Genomic DNA, 25,793 nt, shown 5'->3' on the forward strand with positions numbered 1-25,793 from the left:
GATGCTTGATTGGGACCTTTTAGAAAGCATTCATTACCTTATGTGATGCTTGACTGGAGTCTTTCTTTTAGACAGCAATCATTACCTTATCCTCTTTTAAAATTACCTTAACCCTCTCATCAATCTGATACACAGATCCATCTGACTCTTATGCCAGTCATATAATGATAATGTGAAAGTATATTAAACATTTTTAATAAAGAAATTTTAAAATAAAAAAATGTTATATGGCTAGTAAAAAATTTTAAATGTAATGATTTACAGATATCACTGTAATATTTGTATAAAATATGATTTCTTTTAATCATAATTATTTCATTTACTGATCAGCTAGGTTTGATTATTAATTATCAACATAAAGATGGGAAATAATCTCCTCTTGCAGTGTTGGTACAACTATAATCTTGCAGTGCTTGATTAATACACAAATATAATTAAACCACATATAATAAATACACAAATCATTTTATATGATGCAATTCTAAATATATATGAGGGTTGTCTGAAAAGTTCAGAGCCTCAACATGAAGATGGCAGCACTCATCAACAAAAGTTAGGGAATGTGTTTGCGTATGTATTGAAAGGTACTCACTACAATTTCAGGCATTTTGGACATTCACAGGTTGTTTGATAATTGTCTGAATAAGTCATTGTGAGTGTTTTTGTGAAAATAGAAAAAATCGAATATTGTGCTGTGATTAAATACTTGCATTTGAAAGGCAATATGCCTAAGCAAATTAAAACCAAGTTGAACACTGTTTACAGGAACTCTGTCTCATCATTTGACACCGTGAAAAGATGGGCAGCTGAATTTAAACACGGTGATCAAAAACTGCAACCATCCCTGATATCATCAATAAAATTTACCAAATGGTATTGGATGGCCGATGAATTAAGGTTAGAAAGATAGCAGGGGCTATGGGCATATTGAAAGAACATATTTCACATATATTAACTGAAGAATTGGATATGCATAAGCTATTTGTGCATTGGGTGCTGCGTTTACTCACTTTGGACCAAAAATGCATTCATATGAGCATTTCCAAGGCCCTGCTGGAGCAGTTTAAGCAAAATGAGTCAGATTTTTGTGTCAATTCATAACTATAGATGAAGCGTGGATCCACCACTACATCCTGAGATGAAACAACAGTCAAAACAGTGGACTGAAAAAGGTGCTCCTGCTCCGAAAAACGCGAAGATAGTTCCAACAGCTAAGAAGGTGACGGTAACTGTTTTTTGGGAGAGTAATGGAATTTTGTTTATAGATTATCTTCAGAAAAGTAAAATAATAAAGTAAAACAATAATGATGCATAATAGTGAAGGATTATGCATCATTACTTGACAAGCTGAGGACAGAAATTGCAAAAAGTGATGACACTTGAAGAAGAAGAAAGGGCTTTTTTTCTATCAGGACAATGCATCTGCTCACACTTCAATGGTTGCCATGGCTAAAATTCATGAACTGTACTTTGAATTGGTTGACCACTCACCATATTCACCAGATCTGGCCCAAAGTGACTTTTTCTTGTTTCCTAATGTTAAAGTTTCGCTTGCAGGAAAGAGATTTTCACCAGATGAGGAGGTTATTGCATACGAAACAGCTATCTTGCAGAGAAAGACGCCAGCTACTATTTGGAAGGGTTAAAGAGGTTAGAGCATAGCTGAAAAAATGTATCGACTTAAAAGGAGACTTTGTTTAAAAATAAAACTATATTTGACAGAAAAAATACGTCTTTCTATGTTAGGCTCAAAACGTTTTGACAACCCTCATATGTTGTCATAAAAAATTACACCATAAAGATTTCTCAGTAATTTCATTTTTTTATAATTGCTAATATTCATCTGAATTTTATATATTACATCAAATCATTCATTCAACTTTTCTCTTTATGTACAGAGAATTTTGAAAAATCAATCACAGTAAATGTTTATATTATAAGACCAAAGAATTTATACTGTAGTTTTGTATATATGAGCTCGTATCTAATATGCATAAAAATAATTTTTCCTGTGTTTCATTAATCTTTTTTTTTGACAGAAAATGTCAACCATTCACTAGAAATCCATAAATTTTTGTCATACCTTTATACATTTTTCCGATTTTTTAGATGAATCTGTAAGAGTTGAATTTTAATTGAACAATTCTAAATTTATGATTTGTTTCTGAAAGCCAACAACACAAAGATTGGAACTTTTTGTTTCACAAGCTTGTGTAGAAGGGTTAAGTGCTACAGACCCTGAATAATGTCATAAAGAAGCTAACTGGTATATTATAGTATGCAACTACCTAAATGCTGAGAATGTTTGCATGAATTCCAGTTTTTTTTATACATTACATATAACAATAAATTTATTGTCATCAATAATTAATATAATAAAAGCTATTCACCATGCAATACTTATTCTGATTAAATGTTAAGAGAAAATAAAAAAAATAACATAATAATTAAAACTTATTCATTTATTGTTTAAAACCTAATAATTTCGATTAGAAGAGACTAGACTTACTTGAATCAGCACTACTCCTCCTTCCAGATTCAACTTTGATAGGTGATGCAGGATCAGGAACAAGTGACGGTTCAACTTTAAATGAAATTAAACAATATATAGTTAGAAAAATAGTATTTTTTATCAATAATCTCAAATAATATATGTATAAACAAATTCAGAAAAAAAAATTACAACTTTGAATCGTCATCAATAAATTTATCAAAATCTGAAAACATACATGACAATAGTATAACTTATAGACAACATGCTTCTTTAATATCAAACTTTCTATCTGAGGTCAACATCTTTCTGCATTCTTAGTAACATTTTTTGTTTTTACTTCTACATAAAGATTTTCAGTTTACAATGCAACATAAACTATGACTGATTGTATCATGAAAATAATTTAAAAGTTATGTTAGAGAGATAAGATGCTAACACATCAAATCTTATTATGACATTCAATTGGAGGGATTTCTAAATTTCTACTTCACAGAACTAGGCCTATACAGATATACTTAAAAACCTTAACAAATATGAAATCTAAAAGAAAAAAAAAAAACATATTATAAAACAGTCTTTAAATCGACTACATTACATTAAAATTTTTAAAATGTACCTCAACCCTTTTGCTCTAAATCATGCTTATTACTGGTGCTTGCATTGCTGAGTGTTCTTGTGCCACTGGATGTAGCACTGGTCTCTGGATTAGATTTTGAAGGACTGATGTTGTTGGTAATATGTTTAAGGAGTGCGTGTGATTTAAGTAAATGTTCATTAGGAATGTTTGATGTATGTATTTTTGGATGTCTGTTTAATTCAAGTTTACATATTAGAACTTCAAACAGGAAAACTAGACACATTCAAAGGAGTCAAAATTTACATACAAAATAACATACTAAATGAACAAACATACTTGTAACTATACATGCTTTTTAATATACTGCTAACAACAAAAATCCTTTAAAACCTAATTTAAACACTGGCATCACATCTAACAGCACAGAAAGACTCATTGCTTTAAGCAGCACTCCCTGAAGAAGCTTAATTTAGAGTGGAAGTAGCTCAGACTCAGGTAATGTTTTTATAACTTTCACGTTAAATGAAAATGTACTGTAGATGATCCAAAAATTGTTTTATATTTTTTATAACTAAAAAAGACATGGTACATCAAGGGTATCAAAACTTAAATGTTTTGAAAAATTACTTTAATTCTCCAAAATTAAAACCTAAAGTGAGCAAAGTACAGCTGTATTCAGGTATTTTTTCCTTCATTCACCAAACTATTTCTATTCAGCATACTATTTCAGCAAACTATTTATATTCTTAATTATTTTTTATGAAAATTTATCATCATATGTATTGAAAGTTTCAATTGGTCCCCCGAAAAACTTTGAATTCATGCAGTGTCCTGCTAACACATGTTAAAGGAAAAATTATGGAATATATATTAAAAAACAGAGCTCTCATAATAGTTAGAGCTATATTAATGAGTTAATAGAGCTCTTTTAACTCATAATTAGTGAGTTAACCATATAACACATAAGATTTCACTGTAAGGAACTTTACACTAAAAACCATCTTGAAGTCATTTTTATTTGTGTAGTTTTGTTTTTGTACAGTTTTCAGCTTCATTGAATTAAATTTTTTTTTAAGTATCATACACCACATAATGACATGATATATGGAAGAACTATCAAACTGCAGTGTAAATCACTCAGTTATTGTTACTAAACAATGAAGTAAATCAGAATCAACATTGTGAATTTCAGCATCCTGTTTCAGCACTTCCATTGGCACTTTGGATCTCATTCAGCAGCTCAGCCCATTCAGAGTGAAAGTGAGAATAGGATATATTGAGGGTGGGAATGTTATTCAGGAAAATTATGGCCTTACTTTAAAATACGGCTCTATGACACAGGAATCCAAGATAAAGAAGAAAAATAAAGGTAATCAAAAGAAAGTTATTAAAAAGCACAGTAGAAAATACAAGAAGGGATTGAGCAAGAAACATAACATTAAGAAAGTATCTTGAACTTAGGACACTATGAAACGAGTAGTATAAGTTGGTTAGATTCACATAATATAACGTTTCTGAAGTTTGAGTACTATGAGCCATGTATTATGTTTCATTAACAATATTACACACTAAAAATTTGTAACACTTTATACAGACAACATACAGTACAGAGAATAATTAGGTTATAGAAAAATATTAACAGAGACCATGAATATCATCAATTATTATACATAGTGTTCTTTGAGAGATCTTTGGCAAATCTTTATAACAAGGAGATGAGTAAAATTATGCTTCACTCATTTTAACAATATTTTTGTAATTAACAGCATTATTTTATTATTGAATTCATATGGAATGTACTTGTATTTTATAAAAATTAATGAGTTTATATTACAAAACAAATGAATCGGATTTATTTTATATTATATCTAATAGACAAAATAATGAATTACACTTCTGACTGAGCGCAACTGTGGAGCTGCCACAGAATTATAATATTATGATTATAATACATTACAGCTAATATGAAATTATGTGTCAGATGTCACAAATTTAATATGTCATTTTGATCAGAAAGCTTTTGGTGAGGATATTATCTTAACACCAAGGATTTATAGTGGTTCAAATGGTTTGAAGAAAGCCATGAAGGTGTTAAAGACAACAAAAGAGTTGGACATCCTAACCTATCAAAAACTGATGAAAATATGAACAAAATAAAAGACAATATGATCAATTATCATCAAATCACTACTAGAGAAGTTTGTGAAGAGGTGGGAATCTCTTAAGGCTCAAGTGAAACAATTTTTCACACTGTTTTTTGTTAAAAATTGCTGAATTTTCAACAAAAGCAATAACTGACATCTCTGATGGCTCAGAATTACTCAATGTGATACAACACATGATGAAACATGGAAATACAATTATGATACTGAAACAAAGGTTCAGTCAAAAACTCAGGAAGCTGTAAATCAGCTTTCATTGGGATGAAAGCTTCTTGAAGAACATAGACTGAAAACACCAATCCAAGATCAAATGTTAAGCTTCTCCTTATTATGTTTTTTTTTTTTATTATAATGGCATCACACATTATGAACACTCACCACAAGTTAAAACGTCAACAAACAGTTATTACTTAGCAGTTTAATGCTGTTTATGAGAAGCAATTTGAAGAAAATGACCACAAATGTGAGCAAAAAATTCTTGGATTTTGCACCATGATAACACTCCAGCTCATAATTTACCATTAATTCATGATATTTAGCCAAAAATAACACCATCCTGATGACATCACTGATGTCTGTATTCTCCAAACATGGTACTACACTGCAACATTTTCTTGTTCCCAATGATTAAGAGAACACTAAAAGGACAACAATTTGCACTTTGTACATGAAATAAATAAAGAAGTATGCGTATGACAAATCAGGGATGGTAAGTAGATAGCATTTAGAAATTTGAAAACCAAAATTGTCTGAAAGAAGGATGTCAAATAGAAGTTCATGAAAAGCTGACATCCAGTACAAATATTAGGTAACAGTTTAAAACCAACATAATCTGTAAGAAGTAATCATAAAAATAATTATGAGTAGGAGATTTAATAAGAATTTAAATTGAATCACTGGAAATTATTATGAAAAAAAAATTGAAAATGGTATAGTAAAAATCAAAAGACAGAAGACCATATATTATAGATTAAATTAATAAGTATGATTTGAGATATGGTTTCATATTAAAGAATTTTAAATTTTCTTGAACACATATCAAACTTTTCATTCATTTTACATGAATACAAATGGATCAAGCTAGTTAAAAATGGTGTTAATCGAGTTACTTACGAGTTGAAGATTCCTGCTTTAGAAATAATACAAAAAGTTAATAACAACTGACTATAACAAAGAGTTTTTTAAGAGCAAAGTTTTCTGTACAACTTTTTAACCTCCTTTTAAATCTACAATATTGTATCATCTTATATATTGGATTCTACACCCTGACTAAAAAAGGTACATGTTACAGTAGTAAATTACTTTTAAGAATTAATCTCTTTCTGTCTTTTTTAGTCTAGAATGAAATACAAAGTATATATATAAAATTATAAATTTTTTAAGCAAAAAACTGGGCCAAATTTATTAAATACAGTTTTTGAAAACAATCAGTATCTTCTGTGACTGATGCTGTTGATTGTAGTGTCAGTTGATTTATTTCTGAGATACAACTTTTTCAGAAACTCCTGCGCTTTCCAAAATATTTTGATTATATTTTTATATTACAATATAAATATAATAAATATTAATAATTATCACAATATCAGATTTTCATCTCTGGTCAGATTAAATAATGCTTACAGCATTACAACTACAAAACGTGTAAAAATAATGAATAATAATATAATAGAATTTACCAGGTACTGGATTTGACAACTGATAAGATGACAATGAACATGAAGGACTTCCAGCATATGGCGAATAACCTTGTGAAGCATAGTAGGTAGCAGCGTAACTATTGCTGTATCCACCATATTCCTAAAGCATTTCAGAATAAAGTAAAATGCAAATCTTATGATTAATAAATTACAATTAAACCTTAAATTAATTTTAATACATTAACAAATGTTACAACATTTTAATTCAAAGTAATGTAATAACATTTTTACTAATGTCTAACTGTTTTTATGAAAAATTACAATAAATTTTAGAAAATTTGTTAAAATTAATACTTAAGTGCTGATTAAGAGTAAAAGAAAGAAAATAAGTATAAAAAAAATAAAAATAAATATAATCATAAAAAGAATTATTTTCTATTTTACTTCTATCATATTATTTTCTACCTTTTCTACAAAAAATCAATAAAAAATCATATAAAAATTTGAAACTGTACCAAAATGGTTTTAAATTTAAATATATTTTCAAAAACCAATTTAATTTATAAGCAGGAATTACCTTTATTAAAACTAAACTTAATCTTATTGATGATATAAAAATTCTTATAACAATGAAACAAGACTCGTAAACAGACCTGAGTAATGAATTCCTGCCAATTAAGAAGAAAGTACAGTGTAGTAGAAAATATAATAATGGGAGAATCCAGAAAAGGGCCAAAAGTAACCCTTTTAGTAATGCTTACAGGTCTGTTTAATAATTTTTCTTTGTAATACTACCCAACGACACCTACAAAATGATGTTGTTCCATGAAAAGATTACTGGACCACAGTAGGAATAATGGGAAAATGTAAGGCTTGGATGATGTTTCCATGCTTTCAACTAGAGTCAGGTCCTGCAGTTCAAGAGGATAGGAGTACAAATACTCCAGGGAAGATGAGTTGAAATCAGTTCTAAGCAAGAAGTTGTTATGTGAGTTTGAAGTGAAAGTGTCTTGCGAGGAGGTTGGTAAGTTACTGAAGGAGCAAATCTCTAATGTGTGTTTGTACGTGTGAAGTGATGTCACAAGCATCTGGGAGGATAGGGAGAGACCACAATGGTTGTTTGGTGAGTTACTATCAGACAATTAGTGAAAGAGATAAAGTACTAAACTCATTCATAAACTGTTAGGGTAGTTTTATTTGTTAAAAAGGAAAGGAATTTGCAGTAAAAGAACTTTAGACTAATATTATCTTTATAGTAATACAATAGCAGTTTGTTAAATATGTAAATGTTAGTGGTCATTATAATGTCTTTTGTTAATGGATTGAATTCTGGTTTGCAATATTTAATATCTGAAAATAAATCCTGACAAATACTTTAAATTCTGTTTTGTATGTAATCATTGTTTATTATTATTAATATTGTTGTGGTTGTGATTACTATTATTATTATTGTTATTGTTTATTATTTTTATTGTTATTACTGATTTGTATTATTTTCCTTATGTTCTGAAACTAATAAATTGTAATTATTATATAAACATTCTTAAATTGTTTATCTCTCAATATTCTGACTGAGCTGCGAACACGCGACAATAGTAATAATGTATAAAAACATCCACGGAACTTTAAATATCACTAAAATAGAAATAAATGCTGAAATACTCATATAATAATAACAATACTCAGCACAGACTAGGAATACATAATAATACTTTGGATGGCATCCTCATGATTATCCAATAATTATGAAATAATCCAAAAGGAGAGAGAGAGAGAGAGAGGGTGAGAGAGAGAGAGAGACATAGGTGATAAGTGAAAGAACTGCTGATCCACTAAACATGTTCACTGCACAGTGTAGCTAATAGTTACAATGTTATTTTTAAACCAGTTACTTAAGCTTTGCTGTTACAGCCCCTTAAGTTGTTCTGGGTTTCATTGTACTTGACAATCTGGTAGGATCTGCTTATACATTCTGATATATAACTAACTGCTGGTATTCTAATGAAAACAGGAAGATAGAAATCTCTCTCTTTTTTTTGGGAGAAACTATTTGCAGAGTGAAAATCATGCTGTTTGCACGAGTTAAATTTGTCTGGACCAGATTCACAAAAAAACTGATGCTAATTTAAAAATCTTGAAATATTTCTATTTTTTCCATAAATATGAATTAGAAATATTTAGGAAAACATAAACCAATATTTATGAAACCAAACTATTTCATTTAGGAAAACCAATTTAAACAGTTTTCTATTTATTAATCAAAATCCTAAGTCAACTGCCTCATTATTAAGTTTGTCTTTGCCAATTTTAGGGTAAATATATATCTTTTTATTTGAGAGCCGATTCATTTTGGGATTACACAATGAATCAAATCATCTTTTTTATTCCAAATGATATTACATGTACATTATTTGATAAATCAGCCTACCTCTAAAATTAAGATGAAGAATATGCCTGGGATGTTCTTTGTATGTTAACTTAATTAAACCTAAAAGATAAATGTTTAACACAATTTTTTCAATATTTTATTGTTATTTCTCTACCTCACTGTTGCAGATTATGGATGAAACATTCCAGAAGAGAACATCTGTTCAGGTGACAAACAGTAAAGTACTCTTCGCAAGTGTTATTGCACTGTGACTATTACAACAGATGTGCTTTAGTTACAACTACAAATCACTAACTATTTCACGACACAATTAAATTACTTTTTAAGTGTATTCACCCACTGATTGTGTACTTAAAAATTTTTCTAAAAGAAAGACGTTATATAAGATATAAGAAACTTGCATGTAATTTTTTTTATTAAATATGGTACTTTCTGACTGATGTCTGTAAACTTATCAAGTCAAGTTGACTTATATTTATCAAGTCTTATTTTTTCTTATTAATCAAGTCTGTCAGCAATTGGGTTCAGCCAATTTAGTCAACCTTGTGACTAAATTGTGATGAGGAGGCTTATTTTCATTCGGTTAAGTGGTTAGGACTTTATCATATGGAAAGGAATGTTTAAATCTTCAAATCTGTTTGGACAGGTTTTACGCATTCAATAATGAACTTTGATCTCTTCCTCAGTAATATCATTGTCATCATAGTATATTTTTCTGTCCCTAATAAAGGTTACTCATACCTAAAGTTGTGTTATCATGAATTTTGAAGACATGTTTTAAGATTGTTCTATTATTTACTACAACTTCTACTTAGAAACATAATACTTTTATGTTAATATTTTTGTGTATTTATATGTTAGATTTGTTTTTTATGATGTAATAAAATTGCAACAGATTAATACATAAACTCTAAATAATACCAAGTAAGAAAATATGTTTACTGAAACCAGAATAATAAATCTAAAAGTAAATACAATGAGTGTACATTTCAACAAGCACGATAAGATGCTTTATCTTGATATAACTGTCAAGATAAAGCAGTTTTTATTTAATTTTATTTTCTTGTTTTCGGAAATTATTTAATTTATTTTTTTGTACCTATTTTGGGTCTTTCTGTATCTTTAATTTTTTGATTAATATTTCCTTTTAGTTTTAATTTTGTTGGGTTTTCTTATTGCTTTTTTTTTTTGTTCTGGTTTGGGGGTTTATTTTATTATAATTGCTGGATGATCTCCTAATTCTGTATATTCTTTATTGGGTTGTATATGAAGAATTTCTCAGAGTTTTGAATTATAAAGCTAGTGCTTTACTATTAAGCTATTCTCGATATTAATATTAAATTTAAATTATAATCAATAACTGTTAATGATTTTCTATTAGTATGAGAAATTGTTTAGTTACATATTTAAATTTTGAATAATTATATGCAAATCTATCTAATTGTTAAGATAAATTATTTTAAAATTTTACATTATGTAAAATATATTTTATTAATTCATAATAAATAATATTGTATAAATTTTAATAATAGAATTGTCAAAATGTGTTTTTAATTGACAATAATGTCTAATCTCATATTACATCCTAATAGTGCAGTCCTAATAGTGTGTAACTACAAAATGGAACAAGTGTAATATTTAATCAAGATATAGTGCACCATTAGTAACAGTATAAATTAATAGATGTTAAATAGTATTATTAATGTTTAACACTACATAATGTTGAGGGTAATATTTAACAATATGCTTAGCATTTTCAGAGTAACACCTATAAAATAGCTCTCAGTATTGAAATAAGAAGAAAGGAATAAACAGATTTAATTAGAGCATAAGTACATTATTATTATTATCCAAGGGATAATAAAAGCACAAATTGACACAAAGTATTTCTTGTCTCTGAGGCTAAATCTTGACATAATCTTAAAAGTAAAATAATAAAGTGATCCTTCTACAAAAATCAGGGGTTTCAAAACAATTTTAGATACATGAACAAAGGAACACTGTTATTTTGAACCACATCAGTGCTACCATGGAGATCTCTTCAATAGAATTTACAAATGTAACAACTGTAATCCCTTTAAACCAGTGTTTCTCAACCAGGGGGTTGCAGTGATATTAAAGGGGAGTTGTGAAATTAGACTACAACTATACATGTAAACAATAATGAAACCATTTTATGAGAAAAAAATCATTTATTATAAACATTTTACTTACATTTATAAATATACAAGTAAAGAAAATAAATTAATGAGATGATTGCGTTTGTTTTTCATTTAAAAGTTTCTCCATACGTGGATTTGTTAAAAACACACAAAAGAAAATTGTTTTCAAGTGATAAAAGTCGATTCCTATATTTAGTTTTTAGCGCAACTATAGACGAAAAACCTTTTCACAGAAGTAAGATGTGGTGAAACAACGTTTTCATTGCATGGATTCAGTACCCATTTCTTCAGAAATTATTTTTATATTCTGGAAAATACTCCAACTTAATTTTTAGTTCATGCAAATGTATCTTCATGCCATCCAAACTTTGGTGAATAGTGTCCTTTTCATTCAAATTTTACTCAATATAATTGGAAGTGAGTGGAAACACATCAAAATTTTTGCTTTGAAGGTGAATAATCCAGATATTAAACTTTTTAATGAAAGCATGAACTTTGTCATTAATAAAATGTTTTTATCACATTCAAGTCATCAATTCACATTCAAGTCGTTTAAATGCAAAAATACATCAGTTAAGTAAACATGTACTCATTATTTTGGAAAAACATTAAGAATGGCATCTGTTTATTGAGGAAAAATATTATTAATTCATCTCTCAATTACAATAACCAGGTTAACACATTCCCCTGTGAAAACCATCTGACTTCTGTGTGGAAAAGAAGAGATTTTTTATTTTTTGCCTATAGTTTAGCCAACAGCCTAGTCTGTAACAGTTGTCTTGAAATAAAATTAACCATTTTTTCAGCTTTACAAAGAATTTGTTTGAGATTTTTGGGCATATTTTTTGTGGCAAGAGAATGTCTGCGAAGGAAGCAGTGCGTCCATTCTGCCCTTGGTACAAGACAATCTTTTAATTTTTTTCAGAAATCCACTGTTCTTTCCTATTATCGTCTTTGCATCGTCACTATATACTGTAATATACTTTGTCCAGTCTATTTTATAGGTTTAAGTAGCTTCATAAAAACATAAAAAAATATTGCCTGTTACATGACCAGATATTGATTTGCAAAACAACATATTTTCTTTGATTGATCTGTCTCAATCACATTTATATCCCACAAAACATAAGAACCAAGAAATGTTTGCCATATCTGTTGATTCATCAAATTAAATATTAAAAAATTAAATTGAAATACTAGTTGAATTATCTGATCGTGAACATCGGCAGCCATATCATTGATTTGTCTTGATACTGTCATCAGAAAGCGGAATTTTTTTCAATTTTTTTGCTTCTTCAATGCTTATTAAACACTGACCATTTCAATTGCAGCAGTTAATATGAGGTTTTTTTACGACTGTACGGGATTTGAACAACTTAGATACTATTAATGCTACAAGATAAGATGCTGTAAGTGTGCTTTTATCAGTATGGCTTGATTTACAAATAGAAGTTTGTTGAATTCTCAAAATATGTAATTTTCTTTTAAAAAATTCCAAGGGTTTGCTTTTATAATCTAGGTGTTTAGTTTCCAAGTGTTGAATTAATTTTGATGGCTTCATGCTTTCATCAGAGAGGACTTGAAAGTAAACAACTCACTGTGGCTTTCCATCCAATGATGTAAAACTGTAATTTAAATAACTAATTAATAACTAATTCATACACATCCTCATTTGTCCTCTGAAGTAATACCTTACAGTGGTTCTGGAGGCTAAACAGAAAAAAGATAAAAAGATGTCATTGTAACTCTTGTCTTTTTACCAATCGATTCATAGAGGTAGATGGCTCACTTTGTTTTTTCACAAATTTATCCATTTTGCATAAGAATCTAATTGAAAAAAAAACACAGTTACATCATTTGATTGCGTAATATAAAACCAAAACCTCAACTATTATTATTTTCCATGAAACTACACTTTTAAAAACTTAAATAAAGGCAACAGTGCAGTCTTCGCATTCGAAACTAAATGACATTCTGCAATCCCTTGCCTTTTTAATATTGCTTAGAGCACGATGTGTTCAAACATATTATATGCATGTTCGAACATGAGACTCTCACAGTGAATATTATGCTAGTAGACCAAAGTACAAGGAGTACATATACATCAAGTTGGAACCTATAAATTGCTCATGTCTGTACACTTCATACATGCATGTTAATACCTGTTGCTATCAACGCAGCTAAATAATTTTAACTAAGTTTCATTGGATTTGGATTGGGGGTTGGGAAATATTCATTAAATATTTTTTTTTACTTTTTGAGGGGCGTGGAGCTTTCTGAGGGCATGAATCACTGCTGTAAACCAATGTTTCTCAACCTGCGATCCATGATGATGGGACAGATAGTTCACAAGCATACTTAAATTAAATTGAAATCATTCAAACCAAATATAACAAATAATAATTTGAAACATGTTTCCCAAATAATGTTATGATAAATTTCTGTGGGTTTGGATCCATTTCATGCTAACAATCGCAAGAATAAACTTTCAACATCGAAAAAAGAACAGTTAATTGAGGTTTCAAGACCGATCTTGGATCTCACCTTCAGTGAACGGTGAATTTAGTGAATTATCTGAAGGATTGAAAATCCTAATGCAGTTTTCAGCAACCTACTATCTTTATGAGAAAGGATTTTCGACGTTCCTTCAAATAAAAACAAAATATAGAAATCATCTTAATGTAACTGTTGATCTTCAATTGAAGTTGTTCAGATATCCAGGAATTCTGCTTATACGATTTATCTGTTTAATGATGATTAATTTTTGATAGTTTACTTCCAATTAAATTATTTATTTTTCGTATGCATTCAAAACATAATTCTAGGTTTATAACATTACACATGACATAATATATTTCTTGGTAATACCCACATAGGTAAAAAAATGAGGTTGAACAACTTAGTGGTCCACAGAATTTTTTAGACATTTTACTGACCTTTGTGCAAAAAAGGTTGAGAAATGATAATCTAAACAACTCCTCATCATAGAAAAAAGCAATCTCTGAACAGCAACATTATATGCTAAACGAATTTGTATGATGGTGTTCAGGAAGTGATTACACTAAAATACATGACTAGAATTATTATTGTATATGCTACTTGCTACATAGTTCTGCCTGTTACTCAAGATTTGTATATACTATATCATGCTTTAAGCTGCAGCAACATTCTGCTTGGAGTGGGTATCTTTAAAATATACGTGTCAATTCCAAATCCTAACAACTGCAAGGTATGCTCATATTCAATCCCCTTTGAGTGAAAGGATCTGTGGATCAAATTATTGCCAACTTCTGTTATTGGGAAAAATGTTATGAATAAGCAAAAACTGGTAAAATGGTGTCAGGGAATTTAAGTAGGAAAAAAGGGATATATTAAATGATGAGTGAGGAATGAAAAGTCATCTACTTTTATTGATGAGATTATATAGAAAATTAAAGGAGGTTGGCAGCACTTTGTTTGTTTGGAAGATGATATAAGTTTATTAGCTCTGTAAATTTTTGTGTTATTTTTGGTGTTTTCTAGTGAATTTTTACTTGACTTCTGTGTCAAGAAAAACTGAAAAACTGAAATCTTGAAAAACTGGTGATTCAGTCATGTGATTTTTATGTTTGTGGTCTTTATATTTAGTTACAACCAAAAGTTTGCAGGCATCATTATTATAACCTTAAACTGATGTTAGACTTCATTTAATTCATTTTGATTATATCTGGTGTGTACTAGATCGATTGTTAATGGTCTTTATATGAATGATAAAGTCACAGTATTATTCCAGGAAGTTGTTATCTCAAATTCTTTTGTTATCTGAATTCTATAGCTTGGTTTAGATAAGTATTCAAAATTATTGAACAGTTAAAATTGATAATTCTAATTAAATATAATACTGCATACTATTCACTATTTACTGAAAATGTTTGTCTGCAATTTCGTTTCCCTTCTTTTCTTTTGTTGTTGTGCTGATTATTATTATTTTAATTTTATTATATTATTATTTTTTTATTTAAAAAAAATTTATATTATTGTTTTTATTGTACTATATCATTTTTATTATATTATTTTATAACATACTATATGTGTATACCTATACACATATAGTATATTTCATTACTGTTACATATTTATAAACCTTGTTTACTGCCTGTCTACTCCGGGGTGTCCTATTCATTTCTGAGCTTTGATACAAGGGTATAAAGGTCTTTTTCTTTTAACCTTTTTTATAAGACCTAAGTCGAGGTGTATCCAAGTTAAAAAACAACCTGGAGCCTGTATTGTTTATTTTATTATAATGTGTGTTGAAATGGTTATTATGTTACATGTATATGTATATACACCTTATATATTTTATATATGTGTGTTATGAAGAATAATGAACATTATTTCAAGGGTAAAAGACAAAGGGAACCATCCTTCTTGAAATCTCCTACAACTACAGGTATTTCTAGTATTTCAGAGAAACAGGATTTCATTAATTCAGCGAGACTGAAGAAATTTTTGAAGTGAACTCACAATATATAGCCGAAATAGACGGTTATATATAATTTAACATGAATTATTAGTGATTTACTAGACAAAAAATAGCGAATTTAGCCATGAAGGAGGATGTGGGCGCTATTAAATCTGCATTGAATGGACTCATTGACAAAAACAAAGTTTTGGAAGCTGAAGTTAGCTCTTTACAAGAGAAAAATCGGTTATTTAAGGATAAGCTGATCAATTTAGAAAATAGGGCTTGGAAAAACAACCTGGTTTTCAAAGGTTTGAAATACAATAGGAATGATGACATTAAAAAGGTTGTACTTGATTTTTGCAATCGGATTATTAAAACTAAATCTGAAATTTTTATTAATTGGGCACAGTGGTTTGGTAAGGAGGATAATAAACCCATTACAGCACACATACCTCGAGATGATGACATTCAGGCAATTCTATCTAATACATATAAATTAAAAAACACAGGATATGTCATTCAAAAGGATTTTTCTGTTGAAACGTAGAAAAGAGGGGTAGCTATGCTATTGGCACTAGAAAGGAGCTGCAAAAAATTGATAATTCTAGGAGACTATTGGTCATAGTCGATCGAATGGTGTTTGATAAATATACATTGGTTCTTACAGAAGAGCTTAATTTGATGTGTGGCAGAGAAGATGGGAATGGAAAATTATCTTAATTTTTTGAAAGAGATTAATTGGGTACGGGTGAAAAGAATGTTGGGGAGGGAAAATGAGGATTAGGAAGGGGTCGTCTGTCTGGCTTTGGAGGAGGGGGCTTTCAATGGTGTATGCAGTAGTGATGGGAGTGGTTCTATTAAGTTGTTAGCATATAATATTGCAAATTTAGAAAGTAAGTGAAGTCATTTAGGTCTTTTTAATTTCATCAGTAGTTATGATGTGTTCTTTCTTACATAGATGCATGTTGAATTTGATGCGGTAGATTCTTGGGAGAATTATTTTTCAGGTTACTCCATTTGATGGCTGCTGGCTGCCAGAAATTCACCATGGGAAAGAACTAAAGATGGAATGTTAATGGGCTATAAAGTGTGCTTACAGCATAAGATGAGTTTTTTAATTTGGGGGAATGCACACTATTCTATTTCAGCATCCACTGAAGGAATTTTTGTTGTTCCCAGTTTATTTATCAGGAAATAATGAAATAGAATGGGAAAAAAATTTTTGTGAACTGCAAAATTGGATGGAGGATCATGGGGAAAACAGATGTTGTCTTTTGATAGGGGATTTCAATGTGAGAATTGCTAGTGCATACCGGAAGAGTTAGATATAGGTGCCGGGTTAGAGCACAAGGTGCTCTAAAGATGTAGTTGTAAATAGAAAGAGTAAAAAAATTAATAGAAATATGTGAGTTTTTTAATTTAATAGTGTTGAATGGAAGGATGGGTGGTGATAAAAAAGGAGAATATACTTTTGTTGGTGACAGAGGATCCTCAGTTATAGATTTTGCCTGTGTCTCATTTGATGGATTAGAAATAATTAAGGATTTCGTGGTCATTCCAAACACATTCTCCAATCATATGCCAATACAAATTGAAATTTATGTTGAAATTAATAGAGAATCAGAAGGTCTCCCTTGCTCCCAAAATTACGTTGGTCTAGAAGTGATGATTTATTTTATACAAATAGGTTGTAAGAATTATGCATAACATTACGCTCATTACCTACAAACTCAAATCAGGTGGTTGATCTTTTGAACAATTGTATTTATAGGGAGGCATCTAATAAAAGTTAAACTCCGGTGGCGGAAAAGTACGAGTAGTACAGCCCAAACAAAAATGGTTTGATGCTGAGTGTAGGAAGGCCAGGGATAGAGTGTTTAAGTTACTTACATTGTACTGCATTAACAATTCAGAGTTAGTTTATAGGGACTACATGGACGCTAATAAAGAGTACAAAGATTGTGCAGGGAGAAGTGTAGCAACCATATATCTGAAATATCCGGTAAATTTAGTAACATGAGGAACAGTAATGGGTTTTGGGAATTAGTTAAGTCTTTTAATATTAAGCCATATAAGAGTGCAGGCGATATCAGCCCAGAGGTTTGGAATGCTTATTTCTTAGCCTTGCTTACTACCATTGATCCAAGTTTAGATATAATTTATGCATGCTTGAATGCAAAAGATGAACAGTTGGACCATCCAATCTTAAAAGAAGAATTGGCTATAATAATTAAGAAAGTGAAAAACAATAAGGCCCCAGGTATCCATAGAATCCCTTTTGAATTTTACAGACAGGCTCCAGATGAATTTTTTTCCCTAGTGCTGAATTTATTCAATTTTATATTTAATTTATGTAGCATTCCGGCCTCCTTTAAGAACTCAATAATCTTCCCCTTCACAAAAAGGATCATTGCAGGAAGTTGGTAACTATAGAAATATGTCCTTTCTGAGCTCTTTGTTGAAAATATTTACAGGTATCTTATTGTGCAGATTGGAAAAGTAGGTATCCGAGAACAGGATTTTAAATGAATACCAGGCAGATTTTTGGAGAGGATACTCTGTAACGGATAATATTTTTAATCTTTATAGTATAATTAACTTTATAATTAACTTTAATTAATTAACTTAAGATTTGTAAAGAATGAAAAAAACTTTATTGTTATTTTGTAGATCTAAAGACTGCCTTTGATAACGTAGACTGGCATGAACTTTTTTACAAACTCTCCTGCTTAGGATTGTCTGGTAAATTTTTAAACTTGGTGCAGGTATAGTACGAAGATACTAAATCTTGTGTTTGGTGTAAAAATGAAGTAACCGATTTGTTTTGTACTTCATGTGGTGTCAGACAGGGTTGCTTGCTCTCTCCATTATTATTTTCTCTGTTTGTAAATGATTTGCACGAGGAAGTGGGTTAAGGGATATGGATCCGTAACCTGAATATCAGAGTGTTACTCTATGCAGACAACCTAGTTTTGTTAGCATCTGAGCCAAAAAAACTTCAGACAATGATCAACAAATTTCAATATTACTGCAGCAGGTGGAAATTAAATATTAATTTAGATAAGTAAAAAATTGTGGTTTTTAGATGGGGAGGAATACTAAGGGCTAACGAGAAATGGACATTGGGAGTCAGTCCCATTGATGTAGTAAATAGCAATAAATATTTGGGGGTGATATTTACTTCTTAGCTGTCAATGATCTAGCATTTCAAAGAAAAAACTGCCGTGGTGAAGTCTGAATGAACAGTTTGTGGAGAAGTTTTTTTATTAAAGGTAGAATACCATTATCAGTGAAGCACAGGGTTTATGAAGCCGCCTGTATGACAATTGTGATGTATGGTGCGCAGGTCTGGGGATACATAGTAGGTCAGGAACTCGAGAATTTTAATAGGTTTGATTTTAAAAAATATTTGGACTTCCTATGAAACATGCCAAACTACGGTTTGTACTTGGAAGCAGATGCAGATTAATGTCAGTGCAGGCTGGGGAAATCCATTTCAAATATGTAATGAAAGTGTTGAACTGCCAGAATTTAGACTTCCCAATAAATTGGCTAAGTGAATTATAGAGAAAAAATAAGGGTGGTTTAAAACGTGGCTTAATGTAGTAGTGAAATTAAGATTAGAAGCAGAGTTCAATGAGGATGAGAAAGAGAGCTGGGCTATATATTTTTCATGGATAGTCTTGAGAATGTGGGTGGAGGCTAAACAGGCCTGGGTGGTTGCAAGTGCATAGGGTGGAATTTCAGTCTGTTCTCAAAATTGGATCATGATTTGAAAATGCATAATTATATTAATGACAGAAACACGAGGCGTTTTATGAGTACTATTTCTAAAGCAAGAAGTGGCATGCTACCTCTCAATTCTAATTTCAGTAAGGAATTGAATGACAGAATATGCTCATTATGTAATAGCAGTGAGGAGGAAGGTGTTCATTTTGTAGGTAAGAGTCTGATTTTATCGGAGGTTGGAAAATTAATTAAGAGAAAGGGACTCTAACAGAGGAAGGTATAGTTGGGCTCTTGAATGGAAGTGATGAGAATTTTAGTGAAATATTTGAATGGGACATTATCTTATACGAACATTTAATAATAGATTCAACTTTTAACAAATTTTTGTAAAATTATTATAATTTTCTTTTCTTTTCGTCTTTATTACCTACCACTGTGTGCTCAATGTATGAGTATTGCATAAAATGGTCAAATATGAGGGGGAAAAGGAGGGACCTTTTATTTTGTTTTATTTGTAAAAATATATGACGTATAAGGAATTTTATAATAATTAATAATGAATAATTTTGCAATTTAGTAGTAACTAATTTTAGGGTCGTCAGGCAGACGACCTTATGGTCATGTCCACGTTTGGAAGAAAGTGTTTTCAGTTTGTATAGTGTTATATTAGTAACGAGTATATAGGCGTATCTGTATTATGTTTCTTTTCAAATCGAATGTAACTTTTTGTCTTTTCAAATTGAATGTATTTTTTTAGTTACAAATAAACACACTATTATTATTATAGCTTAGCTTAACTAGTCATGCATCAAAAATCTTAACTAGAATTTTGTACAGAAGAATTGAGAGGAGAGTGGAAAAGTGTTAGGAGAAGACCAATTTGGTTTCAGGAAAAGTATAGGGACAAGGTAAGCAATTTTAGCGCTCAGAAGATTAAAGAAAAACAAACCAACATACTTGGCATTTATAGACTTAGAAAAGGCATTTGATAACGTAGACTGGAATAAAATATTCAGGATTTTAAAAAAATTAGGGTTCAAATAATACAAAGATAGAAGAACAATTGCTAACATTTACAGGAACCAAACAGCAACAGTAATAATTAAAGAACATAAGAAAGAAGCTTTTACATAAAGAATCTTTACATAGAGCTAGCAGTTAATGATGTTAAAGAAAAATTTAGATCCAGAGTAACAGTACAAGGTGAAAAGATAAAGATTCTACGATTTGCTGATGATAGTAATTCTAGCTGAGAGTAAAAAAGATTTAGAAGAAACAATGAACGACATGGATGAAGTCCTACACAAGAACTAACACATGAAAATAAACAAGAACAAAACAAAAGTAATGAAATGTAGTAGAAATAACGAAGATGGACCACTGAATATAAAAATAGGAAGAGAAAAGATTATGGAGGTAGAAGAAATTTGTTATTTGGGATGTAGAATTAGTAAAGATGGACGAAGCAGAAGCGATATAAAATGCTGAATAGCACAGGCAAAACGAACCTTCAGTCAGAAATATAATTTGTTTACATCAAAAATTAATTTAAACATCAGGAAAAGATTTTTGAAAGTACATGTTTGGAGCATAGCTTTATATGTAACTGAAACTTGGATGATCGGAGTACCTGAAAAGAAAAGATTAGAAGCTTTTGAAATGTGGTACAACGGGAGAATGTTAAAAATCAGATGGGTGGATAAAGTGACAAATAAAGAGATGTTGCAGCAAATTGATGAAGAAAGAAGCATTTGGAAAAATATAGTTAAAAGAAGAGACAGATTTATAAGCCACATATTAAAGCATCCTGGAATAGTCGCTTTAATATTGGAGGAACAGGTAGAAGGAAAAAATTGTGCAGGCAGGCAACATTTGGAATATGTAAAATAAATTGTTAGGGATGTAGGATGTAGGGGGTACACTGGGATGAAATGACTAACACTAGAAACCAGTCAAATGACTGAAAACAATAAAAAAAAAATATTATTATTACAGAAAATTAAAGAAAAGATCTGTGATAAGCTTTTAATAGCCATTGAACTCTATTAACAATCTTCATGACTATCAAGAACTAGTCTTTATGAAATGGTTATGGAAGGGAAACATTATTGGAAACTATGTCTTGTTAAACGCTAAAAATATTTACAGATAATCACAATAAAAATTAAGTGATTCCTACATAAGCATTTTTTAGGCATTAAGAGGAGCAGTGCACTTTCTGGTCAGAAAGGTCATGATCTAGGTGACAGGAGATGAATATTTGACAATTTGCAATCTAACAAATTTAACTTCAACCAACAATTCATAGTATCAAGATAGACATGAAAGATCATGGTAATCAAAATCATGGAATTGAAAGATTCTTGTGAACTTTCTGTGGTGGAATTTAAAAACTAAGTAGCAGTTAAAAAGAATAACAAAAAAGGAAGAAAGGATACAGGATTTATAAGTAACACAAAATTGTAAAATTGCTTAGTAGGAATACAGGAAGGTGGTAAATGAAGAAAAAAGGATGCTGGGTAAGAGTTCACAGAAAAATTGAATTCAGATGTTATAAAAAATAAAATGTTATTAATGGAAAGATCAGAGGTCAGAAAAGTATTGGTGAAGAGGGGAGAAATATTACGGATGAAAATCAAAATATTCTGCTGAATAAAGAACACATTTTAGACAGATAACTATTTCTAATCTATTAAATTATAGAAGAATGAGGATGAAGCACCCAAAGAGAGGGGTTTAATCAGAAAGGGAAAATGACTATAAGAGATGGGGGTAGATTCTAAGAAAGATTAAAATAGAAAAAGCAATATGATAAAATGGAAATATTACAAAACCAGCGGGTATGGTAGGTCTAGTGGCTCTACAGACTATTTAGAGCGGGGTGAAAAAGAGAAAAGAAAACAATTTCTTTAAACATTTCAAATTCAATTGCCCAGAAACCATTCTGACTTTTCTTTGCTCTACTGTTGTAATTTTTATTTATTTTAGAAACTGGCTAGTAGAACCCATGTGTAACTGATGGAGATGTCATCTAAAGGCCTGTTAAGCTGCCTAATTTGGCCTCAAAATATGCTCACTAATTTCTCAAACACTTTAATTTGATGTATCATCTGGTTGTAGGAATTACAAAGGATTCATTGTCAACTCCTGACACTAATAAGTGCACTGATGGAGTATCCTGTTGTCAATTGAATTCCTACCTTTCCACATTCCTTCTAATTAAAAAAATGCTCTCAGCATTACTTAAATTCAGTTATCTGCTGAAATCAGTTAATTAAAAACTGACGACTGTATTCAAAATTTAATTTACGTAGGCAGGGATGGAAAGTAACAATAAATGTAAATTATTGTTAAGGTAACATGAATCATGTGAAACATTAATATACTTACTGTTATTCTAACTGTACAAATGAAAAAAAAGTGTAAAAGATTCAGGATGTAATTAGTTGATATGAAGAATAAATGGACTTGCCTTATATTATGTTATGTTTACATGTTGATTATATTAGATTTACATGTAATATAATCAGCATAGTGATAGCAGCATAATACTTTATTATCTCATGTCTCTATTTAGTATTTGTATATTTTTGAAATATTAAAAAAATATTAGTCAGGAGACCAGAAGCAGATGAGCCCAGGTAGGCACAGGCAGGTACAATATTTATTATCATGAGTAAAGTAGTTTTGTTTTGTTATATATTATCAAAAGGCCAGTTTCCTCTGTTCAGGTAAACTATTTTACTCAGTTAAAAGATTCTAAATGAAACCTTCCCAAATAATATGTACATGGATGGATTAATGTGAAGTTTTAATTCCAAGCAACATTATCAATTTTGATTTTAAACTTCATAATAATAAATTTCACATTTGGAAAATGATTTGGTGTTTTTGTTGTTTATCAGTAGTGTTTCTTTCACCACATTTTACGTTCAGAGTTCCTCTTATGAATAACATAACTACAAAATTCATGTTTACATAGTAAATATCTGATTTAACAAAGAAAATTGTACATATTTAACAGTAGTTAAATTCAATTAGTTCAATTCAGCTGATTTCATATCTTCATTTAACACATTCATACAACAAATAAATTAAAAAAATTTGTTTTGCAAATTAAAATTCAACACTAACTTGTTGAGCAGCATAATTCTGTGAGTTATATCCAGCAGCATATGCAGTATATGCAGATGATGGCTGATGTGCTGAATATGAACTTGTTGCATATGAGTTTAAATAACCATTGGTATTAGAAGAACCATTTGTTCCTTGTCCAGAGGAACCTGATTTACTGCACTGGTTAAGTCCTGCAAGAAAATCAGGATACATCTATAAATTGAGTAAAAATGTTTTTTAGATGAAAAATAAAACTATTAAAAAGCATGTTAAAAAAGAATGAGCAAGCATTACATTAAATATAAAACTAAAGCATTACATTTATTAAAAAAAATAAATATCATCATATTTATTAAAAAATAAATATCTAAAGAATACATGTAATTATAAAAATATCTGCTAATAATGGGAATATTATAAATTGTATAAATTTAAGTTCAACTTACCAACAATTTTAAAAGTATATAGCCGAGTACTTTTGGAGCCGTTACTCCATCATCAGGGATTTCCCAAAAGATGTTAATTCAAATTCAAATGTATAATTGTATTTAAATTATAACTGTTACATTCATAAGAGTCAGTCGTCAAGAAATAAAATAAAATTGTATGTAAATAAGACCATAACATCATGTTCGTAAGATGTTTGCGACTATTATGAAATAGAGTTAATATTAAATGAAATATTATCAACCTATTAATAATTAATTAATATATAATTTTTTTATAAAGGATATCATTATCGAATCTGACCTGTTCATTCTTCAATTTATTATTATTCAAATATATATGAAATTTTCCTAAAATACTGGTTTTATAATAATTATTATTGCATTTAATATTTTAATAACATAATATTTTAATACATTCGCTAGGGTTATAATTATATCGTTTCTAAATGTGTTTAGTGAAATTAGATTTTTCTTTATTATTTTTAATAATACAATTAATATGTTGTTTAATTCTAATGGCGAATGAAAGTTTTGTCATTCCAATATATTTTAACTCACAATTTTTGCAATTAAGACTACACTCCTTGTTTTTCTAAATTATAATTACTATCTTGATTTACTGCAATAGAAGGGTTTTCATTATTTGTGTATTTTATTATTTGTTGTATACGCTGTTTTTAATTTAAATATTTTATAAAATTTATTATAATATATAATGTATTCAATTTTAGTGTATTCATTTATTATATTATTGTTTGTTAGCTTTATTGTCCTTTATGTGTATTTTATTTTTTATTGTGGTGTATAATTTATTTATTAATTTAGTATCATATCCATTATTTAAAGCTGTATATTTAATATTCATTTCATTATTCAGTTTTATATTATTACATTTTAAGTATTTTAACACTCTACAAGTTAATGAATAAATTAAAGGTTGCCATTTTTTGATTCCAAGGATGGAAATCTTTCCATCCTTGATTTGACTCCACGGTATCGCCATGCAAAATTATAAATTTTACAGATTTTAACTGTATTTTTCCTTAATTTTTTTTTAAGCTTAATTTATTTAAAACTAAGGGTGACAGAAAAATTGTATTTACAGATCTGTAATGTACGCAAAAAAAGCAAATCAAGAAATGGTATCACACTTAGAGAAAGATTAAATTTTTTTTTTTTTGTCTATCAGTGTTATTAATACGTTGGTAATATTTCATTTAATATTAACTATATTTCATAATAGATGCAAACATCTTACGAACATGACGTTACGGTCTTACTGACATACAATTTAATTTTATTTCTTGACGACCGACTATTATGAAAGTAACAGTTTTAATTTACAATTATACATTTGAATTAACATCTTTTGGGAAATCCTGATGATGGAGTAATGGCTCCGAAAGTACTCAGATATATACTTTTAAATTTGTTGGTAAGTAGAACTTTAATTTATACAATTGTATTAATACAAACAGCACCAAATGCTTAGTAAATTAATTATTATAAATCTTTTGTTGAACCAATAAAAGTTGATGCCTAACAAGGTTTTAACTTAATAAGTTTACAAAATTTAACAGAGAAATAATTTCAATATTACTCTATGATAAAACCAGACTTTAGGGGTTAGAAAA

The 25,793-nt window shown here is 29.5% G+C and overlaps 1 protein-coding gene across 5 annotated transcripts in view; it reads right to left on the minus strand.

Moving 5' to 3' along the window:
- Positions 1 to 25,793, minus strand: part of LOC142331717 (protein phosphatase EYA1-like) — a 321,428-nt gene that overhangs the window by 67,576 nt on the left and 228,059 nt on the right. For all 5 annotated transcript variants that reach the window (XM_075377768.1, XM_075377758.1, XM_075377778.1 and 2 more), the window contains exons 8-10: positions 23,729 to 23,901; positions 6,910 to 7,030; positions 2,510 to 2,584 (exon numbers count right to left, since the gene is read on the minus strand). In XM_075377768.1, coding sequence (XP_075233883.1) covers positions 2,510 to 2,584; positions 6,910 to 7,030; positions 23,729 to 23,901 — 369 coding nt within the window. The remainder of the gene's footprint in view (positions 1 to 2,509; positions 2,585 to 6,909; positions 7,031 to 23,728; positions 23,902 to 25,793) is intronic.

Source organism: Lycorma delicatula, chromosome 1 (genome assembly GCF_047948215.1).
Source record: "Lycorma delicatula isolate Av1 chromosome 1, ASM4794821v1, whole genome shotgun sequence".
In the NCBI taxonomy this organism is placed as follows: domain Eukaryota; kingdom Metazoa; phylum Arthropoda; class Insecta; order Hemiptera; family Fulgoridae; genus Lycorma; species Lycorma delicatula.